This window comes from Panthera uncia, chromosome B4 (assembly GCF_023721935.1).
Source record: "Panthera uncia isolate 11264 chromosome B4, Puncia_PCG_1.0, whole genome shotgun sequence".
Taxonomy (NCBI): domain Eukaryota; kingdom Metazoa; phylum Chordata; class Mammalia; order Carnivora; family Felidae; genus Panthera; species Panthera uncia.
Window position 1 is genome coordinate 132,732,751 of NC_064809.1, and position 12,504 is coordinate 132,745,254.

Below are 12,504 nucleotides of genomic sequence, written 5' to 3' on the forward strand. Positions count from 1 at the left end.
GGACCCTCTGCTGGCTGGTGACCCGGTGAACGTTCAGAGACCAGGAAATTGGCACTCGGCCTGCTCAGGCCTCCAGCCCACCTCGGGGAAGGGGACCATGGAGAATGGGGCCCCACTCTTCCTGGCCACAGCCGGCCTTCGGCCCAGAAAGGAAAACAGCTTCTCTGGTCACATCTGCCCATTTGTGGCCCCACCTCGCCTCCACATAAAAACACCAGGAACACCAGCAGTCCCGGTGTAGCGGGCGGTGGGCGGGAGCTGGGAGGAGCTCCGCGCAGAACCGACACCAGGAGCACAAAACAGCCATTCAGGCCACCACCAAACCGCCCCCCGCCCCCCGCCTTGACCCTGAGGCCCCCGGAGTCAAGATGTGGAGAAGGGGGTTTCCAGGGGCCGCCGGATTCTGCGGGGGGGGGGGGGGGGGGGTGGGGGGGGGGGGAGCACGGGCCGCACTCACCGTTGGGGCGGTGGATGCAGGTATGCTGGTTGTCGCTGAGGAAAAAGCCACTGTGGCACTGACACTCGTAGCTGCCCATGGCGTTGACGCAGATCTGCTGGCAGCCACCGTTGTTGTCCCGACACTCGTCCACATCTGCAAGGAGAGACGGAGAGGGGGAGGGGAGAAATCGCACCTGGGGCCGGAAGTGAGACGCGACCAGCTTCCCAGGCTGCCCAGAAGGCCCTGCACACGGCAGCACTCTGGTGGCGCTCCACAGGGGGACCCCGCGGCTACCCCCCGCAGGGGGGCCAGGTGCTCCGCAGAGACACTGCACAGGGCTGTACTCTACCAAGATACTCCGCGGAGTTACTCCGTAGAGGTAGTTACGATGCTTGCAATGCCAGCTGCCTGTCGGTAACCTACGCGACCGGCGCTCTTCTAAGTATCCGACCCGTACTAACTCCTTTCATCCTCACGGCAGCCCTGTAGATCAGATCCGGGTATTAGCCCATTTGCTAGATGAGGAAACTGAGGCCCAGAGGGGCCAAGCCACCTGTCCCGGGTCCCACCTGATAGTCCGACTCCCAAACCGTGGTCTCACTGATCCTGTTGGACTCTCCCTCTCCGGGAAGACTGCAGCCTGCACTGCCCTTCCCCAACCCACGGAGCCTCGCCAAGCAAATTCTCCCGTCCCCTCCGTCTTCAAGCCTACCTCAGAGTTACAACCAGTAACACGAGACCCTGCAGCCTGCTTTCTGCCTCACAAATGGATTTCAAACGTCTAAGAATGGGGAATTTTTTAAAAGGCCCTGACCTCTGGCCACCAAGACGGCCGCAGAAGGCCTCTAAGCGGTCTCTCCTGCTCTCTAGGAGAGAGAGACCTCAGGGCTGACACTCGGCGTTGACCAGAGGCTGCTGGCACAAAGGCTGCTATTGGCTGAAAAGAGCCTTTATGGAGTTCTGTGCTTGAACAGAACAGCATGTTTCAATTACCAAAGTCATAACCCCTTACACTGTCAGTTTGTGTAACGAAAGATGGGCTTCTTAAACCTTAACGTGCCGTGTCTGTATCGTCATTTTAACAGGCAACTGTATGAAACCACAAAGGCAAGGTGAGCTACCAGCCGCTTCTAGCCAATCCCCTGGCCCCCAACACACACACACACACACACACACACACACACACACACACTTTGGCCGTAAGCTTTTAATACAGTTGTCCTTCACACAGCCATCTCCCAGTACTGCAACCAGAGGGATGTGGACACGTAAAGAACCAAGAAGACTGACCTGCACTGAACCAGGAGAGGACTGAGCCCTGGAGCTGGGTCAGCTGGGTCCTACTGAGGCTTAGGGACAACAGGTCGCTTCACCACCCAGGAGACCACATGGCTGCCTCCGCGGCCGATGCTGAGGCAGGCCATTATTCTCTAGCAAGCTCAAATGTCAGCTGTGTGGCAGCCCGGAGGGAGGCAGGACTCTGAACTCTAAAAGCCACCAGCAGTTACAGCTGGAGTGGGGAAGGTGGCTCTTGCTGAGAGGAGACACAGTGGGGTCCCGGGGGAGCTGGAAATGACACAGAGGGATTATTCTGAAAACCTTTCTCCACTCAACGGAGTCTTACCTACTGATGGCTCCCTAAAGGGCCACTGCCAGTGCCCCCTTCGCGGGGGGCACCTCCCCTCCAGGGGTGGCTGCCTCTGGGGGTCTGTCCCTCGCCTGCACTAGACCCTGAGCAGCTCTAAGCCAGGGACCGAGTCCTGTTCATCCTACCGATAACGATGCGAAGCTGACGTTCCTCGAGGGCTCCTTATGCGTCAGGCACGGGGCCTCACAAATATCCCCGCGCTCCACCCCTGCGGCAACCCTGAGCGACAGGCTGTGTTACGGCCTCCACTCTACAGGTGAGGGCACTGAGGCGCAGAGAACCAAAGTAACTTGAGCAAAGTCACACGGCTGCTCAGAGCAGAGGCAGGACTTAGACCCGCCGTTCACCTCCCGAGCACGTGGCTTTGCCCCGCCGCTCAGCTGGCCGTGCCAGAAAGCGTGTCGAGACCAATGCTACGAAGAGCCAGCTACTCTTAACATGAGCCTGAGCGGGGTGCCACCTTGAACGTGTTTGGGAACCCCAGATGCAAACGCAACGCCGGAGCCAGCCTGCCGTGGGTAACACGGGGCCTGTCCCAGCGTACGTGGGGTTAGTCCCGTCTCTGTCCCAAAGACACGCCACTGAGGCACTTGCACCCCGGTGCCGGCACACGTCTCACAGCGAAACCCGCTTCTGGGACTCGGTCCAGACCTCCTTCAAATCACATGCTTTGCTGTTCTTCCCATGGTTCTCAGCTTCTTTGCTCTGTACCTTGGCTTCTCCAGCCCTAGTAAAGGTTCAGTTGGTAAAACAAACCAGATACAGGCCCTCAAACGCTGCACTGGTGGCGAGAAAGCGCTGCTTTGACCCCACCGTGAACGAGCTCCCTGGAGCCCCCCGCCTGGCCCGGCCCATCTCCCTTCACTGGAAGCCAGGAACCCGAGGGCAGTTAAATCTGCACGCATCTACAGAAGTTCAGGGAGCTGGCAGAGTGGCTGTGCCTTGGGACAGCGCTGTTTACACTAGCAGGGAACAATGACTCTCAAACACTGATGAATAATCTGAAACAAATGCAAGGCCGTGTAAACATTTCTTTTCCCCGCTCCCAAATGACAAAGCCCCAAGATTAAGCAGGGAGGGAAGGGGGTGGCCCCCTCTGCGCCCTTTTTCCACTGTGGTCCCAACACAGGCCTCCCTGGAGCTGGGCAGGAAACCACAGCCTCACAATCCCTTTGGGGAGCCTGCGGTCGTCACCAGCTTCTCTAAGGGCTGGATCGGGGGCCTGATGCCCACCTCATGCCCCTCACACCCCCGTGGCTCAGCCCTCCACGCGGGGCTCACAGTCAAGTCTGAAGAGGGACCGGCTGGAGGAGCTGGGGCCGTGGGTTGGCCACCCACCGGCCTCGGGCAGACTGGGTTCACCTGGAGGCCCTGGCCAGGCCTAGCACAGCACTACGGGAGACACTCGGCCCCCGGGCCCTCCTGATGGGGGCAAGCCCAGCACACATCGTTCCTTGGCCCCCTCAGGACTTAGAAAACTCTGTCATGAGAGGTCCTGCGGGGCAAGGAGGGAGCCTACATCTGGGAGTTCTGGCTCTGGCCTTTCCCTGCTCTCCTGCGATCTGGTTTCTCTCGACGAGGACGCCTCAAGCCCAATCACGGCGACGAGAGCCGGTTCCCCGAGTAGTTCTGCTTAACACACCACCCCCGACCTTACACGCTCATGTCTCCGACGCTCCTCCTCTCTGAAGTCTTTCCGGCGCCCGGAAGACTGTGCTCGTCCCCTGTGCCCAGGCTTGCTCTGCCCCAGACCTCGGGCTCGGTCGTCCTGTCTCTGCTCTGGGCTGAAGAGAGCCCTGAGTCTTTATATCCCTGCGCCCCGCTGACGGTCAGACCGAGCGGGTGCTCAAGTGTCCGCAGGAAGAACCGAATGGCACACGTGTGTCTGCACTCGCCACCGATGGGGAGCTCGCGACCCACAAAGGCCAGTCCCCTGGAGCGGCGAGCTGTCCCGGTTCCTTCTGGGCACACGGAGGGGGCTCGTTCGGGGCTCCCCGCCGCTGCACTTACCTCCGCTGTTCTCTGAACAGCCCCCTGTTCACGCTTGCCTTCCTGTGATCACACCCACCTCCTCCTGGGATGCCCTCTCCCTCCTTGTCCAGACGGAAGTTCTTGCCTTTGAGAACCACCCAACAGGCTTTCGTTCAGCAGTTCCCTCCACAAACACTGAGCGCCTGCTATGTGCCACGCTCCCCAAGGGCCGCCAGGGCACCAAAGTGAACCCAGCTGCTGCCGTACTGGACCTGAGCAGAGGCGGGAGGCTTCGTGGAGGGCCGGGCCGAGGGCGGCAGGGAGGTCTGTGACCCGAGGCCGGGGGAGGAAGAGGTGTCGTAGAAGCTGACTCTCGCCGAAGGGGCGTGGCAGGGCACAGATGGGGAAGGGCCCGCGACCACTGGGGCAGAGGAGGAGTTCTGGAAGCTGTGCAGCCTACACACCCCCCATCAAGGAGACCCCAAGGGCCCTCACAAACCCCGGCTCTGTCCGGGTCCCCCTGGCCCCCGTTCTCACCGGTGCTGCCGGGGGAGGGGACAGTCCTCGGGGAAGATGTCTGCGCAGCCCGACAAGCCACAGTAGCGCCACCGCCATGGCCTTGGGCAGAGGCTGAGCCCGTTGCGTGCAGTGAGGGCCCTGAGCAAGCCTGTTTCCGATCCAGGCTGCACGATGCCTGAGTGGGCTCTGGGTGGGATACAGGGGCTGCTCTGCCTCTGAATCCTGCCGGCAGCTCATGGTCCTTCATCTGCTTTTGCGGCCACCGTGGAATGTTCCCAGAAGGCAGGGAGCGCCCTGGCACGAGGACTTTGCGATAAAGCAGACAGGAGGCCCTGTGGGTTTGGGGGCAGACCTGAGGCTCCTAGCGGGAAACTCTTTTAACTGGCAATGGAAGAGCTGATAACTATACTATGCAGGAACGACCCCAGCAGCCGCAGCGCTGCGAGGGTCTCGGGTGGCCCTCTGTCAGGGGCTGCCTGCCACGGCCGGGTCACTCTCTGGAAGGCCCCAGCCCTCGGCACCCTTCCATTCCCGCCCCCCAGCCCCCGGCCTTAACACACAAACACACCTCTGTGCCACTGGGACTGGTAGAGCCCCTGACTCTTTTGGGCTGGGGTGGGGGCAGCAGGCGAAGGGTGCTGGGAGGGGAGGGGACACTGAGCCGCGGCTGGCCACGGCGGCAGGGGGCCCTTGGCCGGCGGGGCCGAGGGACACCCTCAGAAACAGACCATCCCAGTGCATTCTGGGATAAGACATGGGGCCGCCGCTCTGTGCAGGCTGCTCCCCAGCCTGAGGCCCAGTGTCTGGGGGTACGGTGAGCACTCACTCGTCCAGCCAACGGCTGAGGGAGGACCGAAGGTGGGAGGCAGACCAGGGTGCCAAGAGGGGCTTCGCTCCAGCCCTGCCCTACCCCCGCCCACCTCCCCTGGCCTGAGCAGCCCCCTTCTGTCCCTCCCGCCACCCGAGCAGTCACCAAGGATGCCGACTTCCTCACCACCCTGCCCATCTGTTTTGCCTCCACTACTGTGCCACAGCCCTGGGTCGGGCCTCGACTCCTGCCTGGAGGCACAGTCTGTGTGCTTCTCCTAGGCCTCCGGGCCCCCGGCCTCCCCTCCCAATCCCAGCGGCCACCGTGACCAGTTCTAGTCGGAAGAGGCCAGGGCACCTCGGCACCAAAGACGGAGTCCGAGCGGGGTCTCTGGGGTCAGGTGCCCCCACCTTACACCGTAGCGCCTGACGGGAGGTCTGGGTGCTGGGGTCGGGGGGGAGACAGCCCTCAGCTGGCTCTCCGGCCCGTGTCTGCTCGGTGGGCCCGCCGGTCCCGAGCACGAGAGTGCTGTGTCTGCGACGGGCTCACGGGCTGCGACGGACGGCTGCTCTCTAGCCGACGCCCACAGGCTGTAGGTTGAGCTGGTTCCGAAAGGCCTCTGCAGGCAGGGCTGCGGTTTGCCCATGAGGTCTGTTTATTTTTATTAATAGCTGGCTGTTTGTCCTCCTTTGGACCAAGGATCCAGGTTTGCAGTTATTTATAATAACTAAAAATTACTTCTGGACCCAGCTTTGCTTGCTTTGTGTTTCCCACGAACATTTCACGATTCGAAACAGAGACTCTGTGTTCTGCCCGGGCCCCACCCGTGTTCTCGTGGCTGCCAAGGGCCTACTATGTGTCAGACCCCGTGCCTGGCCCCGGCACCACAGGTCCCACCGAGGGTCCGAGGACAGAGGCAGAGGCCCCGGCCCATCGTAGGAACCGAACTTGACCTCCACCCCTGAGAGCTCCCTCCTGGTCCCTGAGGGCTGAGGCCCCAACCCTCCCCTGGCCCCTGTCAGAAGGGAGGCTTAGGCACAAAAGCCTCTTGGCCATCGAGCGGCTCTTGCAAAATTGCATTTGATGAGTTAAGTGTAAATAAATGAGAACCAGATGGATTAGATTTCGGGTAAAATACACACGGGTCTCAGAGCTTTGAGGCCTGGGTTCTGCCAGATCCAGAACATTCCCTGAGCTGTCAGAGGTGCTGGCAGAGGCAGGGGGGGAGGTATGACGGGGCCTCCCGGGACCTCTCCGCTTCCTGGTCTGGGCATCAGCTGGGCCTTCTCTGGGGGGCCTGACTCTTAAGCAGGTCAGCCGTATGCAGAAGACACACGGTCCCCCACCGTAGCCCTGCTCTGACCCTGAGCCCCCCGGGGTGGGCCTGGAGGTTGCTGCCTGGTCCGACTGAGGACCACTCTCTTTACGCTGTCTCTGTGATGTCTCCCTGGGACCGCTGCCCACGGGTTCTAACTCTTGCCCTACAAGGTCACACCAGCTGGGGTGTAAGATTCGGTGAGCAACCTGCTGCGTGACCTTGGCCACGTCACTTAACCCTTTCGGGCCTTGGTCTGCTTCTTCACAAAACGGGGATAACAGGCACCTTAAGTTGTCTGGGGAACTGAAGGAAATAATGCAGCGAAGGACTCGGCTCGGTGCCTGGCACACACACACCACCAGTGAACGTTAACAACCGTTGAACAAAGCCGCTGCAAATGCTTCGCGGAATCACAGGTGTGAACGTGCCCCAGGGGACGGTAAGGTCCCTGCCACACTGGAGAGTGACAACAAGCTGCGTCCAAGGGAGCCCCCAGTGTGGCCTCAGCACAGCAGCTTCAGCTTCCGGAACTGCTCCCTCCTGACACAGGTTCTGGCTAGCTCCCCACCCTGTCACCCTTGTCTGGGGGACCGCAGTCTATCAGGGGCTTCACGCTGGCTCAGAACTGGACTCAGAGCCACGTGTGTGGCCTGCCCGGGCTGTGGGACAAGCCCCAGCCTCTGCACGTGCCACCTCTGTCTTCATTCATTGAGATACGACTCACGTTACATAAAATTCACCACCCTAAGGAGGACGGGTCAGTGGTTCTTGGCACATTCACGAGGTGGTGTGAACGTCACCAAGATCCAATTCCAGAACGTTTCCCACCACCCCAAAGAGACGCCCTGTGCCCATTATCAGTCAATCCCAATTCTCCCCTCCCCCAGCCCCCGGCAACCATTAGTTTACTTTCTGACTCTACGAACGTGCCTGTTCTGGACCTTTCATACCACTGGGGCCATACAGCGTGCGTCCTCCGCGTCTGGCTTCTCTGACACCCCATGACGTCTTCAAGGTTCTCCCACGGCGGAGCACACGTCATTCGTTCTTATGCCCGAATAATATTCTATCGTACGGATAGACCACGTTTTGTCTACCCGTCCACCAGCCACGGGACATTTGGGTGGTCTCCCCCTCCTTAGCTGTTAGGACACACGCTGCTGTGAACGTCACGTACGAGCTTTTGAGTGAACACGTTTAAACTCTCTCGGGTGGGTACCTAGGCGCGGCATCGTCGGGCCATAAGGGGATTCCACGTTTCACTTCTGGAGGCACTGTCACACTGCTTCCCACGGTGGTGGCACCATCCCACGTTCCCATCGGCAAAAGACGAGGGTTCCGATGTCTCCACGTCCTTGCCAACACTTCCCGTTTTCCATTTTTTAAAATGACAGCCATCCTGGTGGGTGAGACATGGCACCTTATCGTGGCTTTGACTCGCGTTTCCCTAAGGACGCCGAGCACCTTTCCACATGCTTGCCGTCCGTTGGTACATCCTTTCTGGAGCAGTGTCTATTCAAATCCCTTGCCCACTTTTACACGGGGTTGTCTTTCTACTGTTGAGTTCTGAGAGTTCTTTGTGGGTCGCAGATACTAGACCCTCACCAGACATATGGTTGGCAAACATGTTTGCGTTCTGTGGGCACAACCTCCTGTAAAGCAGCCTTGGGAGCACGGTGCCCTGGGCGCCGCGCCCCTGTGGGGCCCAGGTCCACGAGGCCTGCGCTCCTCTTGGGCTCCGATCTCGGGAGATGTCACCCTGTCCCACGGCTTTAACTGCCACCTATTTGCCAATGCCGCTAAGCCCTCTAGGCCCGCTTGCTCCACTGCCCTCAGGCTGAGATATCAACGGCTGACCCAGACGTCCAAAGCCACGACAAACCTAGCACGGCCCTTGCTGGACTCCTGATCTGACCTCCTGTGAGAACAGAACAGAACAGAACAGAGCGAAGCCTGGCCCCGCCCTCAGCCTTCCCCATCTCGGCCAGTGGCAGCACAGCTCACGGTGGCTTCTGTCATCCTGGAGCCCTCCCTTCCCGCTCCCCGCCTCGAAGCCCTTAGCAGGTGTGGTCCTCTCCCCGCCCCCTCCCCTCAGGTGGCCGCCGGGTCCAGCTCCCCTCCTCTCCGGCCTGGATTACAGCGGTGGCATCCCAGGTCTCCTTCCTTCCACCCTGGTCTCGCCACCCCACTAAACCGCCCTGGAGAGTGTCCACCAGCCGTGCTATCCCCTGCCTGAAAGCCTCCAGAGGATTCCTCGTCGGCTTCGAATAAAACACAAACTCCCCTCTCTGGCCGGCGAGGCCCAAGCGAACCGCTCCGTCCTCGCCTGGGGAAACACCTCTGCCTGTGTCGCTCTCTCCCCAGGGAACGCAGAGTCCTCGAGACGGAGGACCACGGCTGTCTCGAGTGTTGCTGTATCTCAGGGTTTGACACAGTGCCTGAGGCACATAATCCACGTCCGTGGGCCGAGTGACTGACTGACAACTACAAAACGTGGCTGGGGGCGGTGGCTCTGGCCCGGAGGCCCTGGTTCTCGGCCTGTCCCACAAGGGCTGCCCTGTGTGGCCCCGGAGGGGCTGCCTGGCGACACCCAGTTCCCGGGTCCAGCCAAGGAAGCAGCTCTGGGTGAGTGAGAAGCCTGAGTGCTGGCCGGGGGGTCCCGGGGGGCAGAGGCTGCGGGCCCGTCGGGAGGGCGAGTGAGGGCTGGTCAGAGAAGAGCTGTGCTCGTTTATTCACCCGCGTCAGCCTTGCCTGGGAGTGAGCCCCGTCGGGCGGGGGTGGGATCGGGGTGGAGGAGGAGTGGACGTCCCCAGATGCTGGCGGCCTGTGAGCTTTGCTGCTCGACGAACGAGTGAAGCCACACAGGGCTCTTGCCACGTCAGCCCTGCCCACAGTGTCCGGTGTCCTCCTCCCTCGCCAGTGCCTTCAGTGGTACAAGGACAAACGTCTTCGGCCAGAGAAAAGCCGTTCTAAGTGGGCAGCGCTTTAAGAAGCAGGGAGAGGGGACGGGGGTTTGGAGGTGGCGGGACGCGCTCCTGAGGGGCGCCGCCCTGGCCTCCGCCACACCGCCACGGCAAGACCAGCTCTTCCTTTAATGTCTCAAGCACGGGCGGGAGAGGGGGCTGCAGGAGGCGGCAGGGGAGCAGCGTGCCCTGAGCTCCTGCTCGGTGCCGGGCGCGCTCGTGACAGCGTCTCACCCAGGGCCTCAGCCCGAGGCAGCGGGGGCGTCATAACCAGGAGCTTCGAGGGGCGAACGGCCCGCCCTTGGTCACAGCACGCGCGCGCCGGTGCCAGGATGGGAACTGGACACTTTCATCCCTGCAGCCTCGGGCCTCTGACAGCCCAGCTGTGAACGCGATCCTGGCTGGACGTCTGTGGGAGGCACTCGAGCTTTAAAAACTTCTTTTGATGGGGAGAAGAACAGAGGACTGGGAAGGGGGAAGGGGAGGAAACCCAAACAAACAAATCCCAGAACCAAAGGGAGAAGCCGTGAGAAAAGAAAGGGGAAAGGCTCTGACGGATTCTTCGCGAACATCCTCAGAAATAAAACAGGCCCCTCTGGATGCAGTTAGTTCCCCCTCGGGCCCGTGCGCGGGGCGGGCCGGGCACACGCACGGCCCACGGAACCCAGGAGGGCCCCGGAGCTCCCGAGGCCACCCGGCTGACACAGTCCTTTCTGCCGGACGCTGGCCACGGCACGTGACTTGCTCCCGGCATGTGCTTCCCAGCCTCGGTACTGCCTGGAATTCTGGACCAATTCTTCCCGATTAAACTCTACGGTTTCTTCCGCTTTTTTCAAAGCCGTTGAGTATAAAAACCAGTGCCCTCCCCACGAGTGTCAGCACCGCCGGAAGTTCTCCGTGAAGGTGGGGCCCCCAGGCCCCGCGGGCTCCCGCCCCTGAACGGCCACGGTGCCTTAACTGGGCCTGCTGTGGACTAGTTGGTTCCTTCCCACACTAAGTGGTCCTTTGCTGACAGGCCCTCCTGTGGGCCACGGAGCTACAACGGGATGGGAAATGGTTCTGTGCCGACAGAGTCGACACTTAAGAAAATGGGAGAGGGGCTGTAAGGGGGCGGACGTGGAGGGGTGAGTGTGGGCACTAAGGGGCTCCCCGGAAAAGGGGGCACCGAGGGTGGCTGACGTGCTGGGAGACCACCACGGCTCCCCATGGCCAAGCCCACCCTTTCTAGCCCATTTGTGGCCCTTCTCCCCTCAAGACACGCAGCACGGCTCCCTATCACTTGTCCAACAAAACTATTTAAGATTTTGAATTTACAAGGAATTCTGAAAAACAGTGGGAAAAAAAACGGGTCAACCGTCCTATGCTCTGGCTGCGACTGTAACCATAGGCGTCTATTTTGTTTCTGTCTTTTCTCATGGGCCGATGTTCTCCTAGTGCAAACGGGTCTCTCTGTATGTGACCTGCTCGTTCACCCTTCACTGAAAGCAGCGCTTTCCGGGGCTCAGGCCCGGTGCCCTCCTCACCTGCTGCCTGTCCAGCCGGCAGGCGACCCCCGCCCCACCACTTGGTGCACTTGTCTCTGTTCCGGACCCCGTTAGTCAACTCCCCTATGAGGGACACAGGGCACGTAGAGCCCTTTCCGTTTTAGGGTTTCTTTTCTTCAGACGGATTCCCAGAGGCGGAGTCCCAGCCAGAGACCGCCAGCTTTTCGCTTCTCATCCCTCCCCACGGGATGCCCTTAATCTGCTGGTGTTGCCCCTTGGAGCCTGCCTGCGCCGGCCGCTGCCTCTTCCGAAGTCCCTTCGTAGTGCCCATGTCTTCCCGCAGAGAGCCTTCCGTGATCAGCCCCGTGTGTCGGTTCGTTCACGCCCTCACTCAACGAGGGCGCAGTGAACGCCAAGGCAAGGCCTGCCCTCAGGGAGCTGCCCGGCCAGGGAGAGAGAGGTGGGGGAATCAGGAGGGATTAACTACTGTGGGGGTGGGGGTGGGGGCTGGGGCGGAGGGCTGCAGGACAAAAGAGCGTGTGTGAGAGGGCTCAGAGCCCACGCTGACAGGCGGAGGGGTCTCTCTCTCTCTCTCTGCCGCGTGCGGACAAGCACGGGGAAAAGATGTGCTCGGTGGTGGGATGTGGTGGGATGCAGGTGTGCATGCGTGCACGTGTGTGTGTGTGTGTGTGTGTGTGTGTGCGTGCGTGTGCGGCTGCAGCAGCGGGTGGGGCCCCGGTGGCTGTGGAAGGGGGGCCGGGAGGCAGGCTTGAGTCTGGGATGTGCCCGACGCGCAGCCGAAGGGGACCCCTGACATGCTCGCGCCTGCAGACACAAATCTCCAGGTCTCGGGCGTTTAGCCGACAGAAACTACCCTCTTACGTGTCACCGTACTCCGAGCCCACTCTCCTGCCTGGCTAGGCCTCTCCCACCTCTAGGCTTTGCACCTGTTACGCCTCCTCCCCTCACCCCATCTCTACCCGCCACCCGGTGCCCTGTCACTCGGTCCCGGTGGGGTGAGCCGCGTCCCATACTTGGTTTAGTATTAATTACGCCACGAAAATCATCTCAGGACCCCCTGACCTGGCAGATAAGGGCACTCAGGCGGCATCTTTGGACCCAGAGGTCACAGATCCTTCCTCCCAGGCGTTTCTAACCAGCCCGCCACAGCAGCAGTGGCTCTCAGCACCCACAGGCTGCCAGGCTCTCACATCCCGGGCTTTGATTACAGTCCCACCTCTTGGCCACATGATGACGCGTCAACAGCGAGGAAAGTTCTGACAGAACACCGGGAAAGCAGCCTAAGAACACCCGTGCGTGATCGTAACCGCGGAAAGTCAGGGCTGCATGCAGA

At 60.9% G+C, this 12,504-nt stretch overlaps 2 protein-coding genes across 4 annotated transcripts in view; both read right to left on the minus strand.

Moving 5' to 3' along the window:
* The window catches only part of TTLL1 (TTL family tubulin polyglutamylase complex subunit L1), a 267,977-nt gene that overhangs the window by 217,300 nt on the left and 38,173 nt on the right, over window positions 1–12,504 (minus strand). The window lies entirely within an intron of this gene.
* Window positions 1–12,504, minus strand: part of SCUBE1 (signal peptide, CUB domain and EGF like domain containing 1) — a 131,608-nt gene that overhangs the window by 80,708 nt on the left and 38,396 nt on the right. For both annotated transcript variants that reach the window (XM_049626477.1, XM_049626476.1), the window contains exon 4: window positions 458–592. In XM_049626477.1, coding sequence (XP_049482434.1) covers window positions 458–592 — 135 coding nt within the window. The remainder of the gene's footprint in view (window positions 1–457; window positions 593–12,504) is intronic.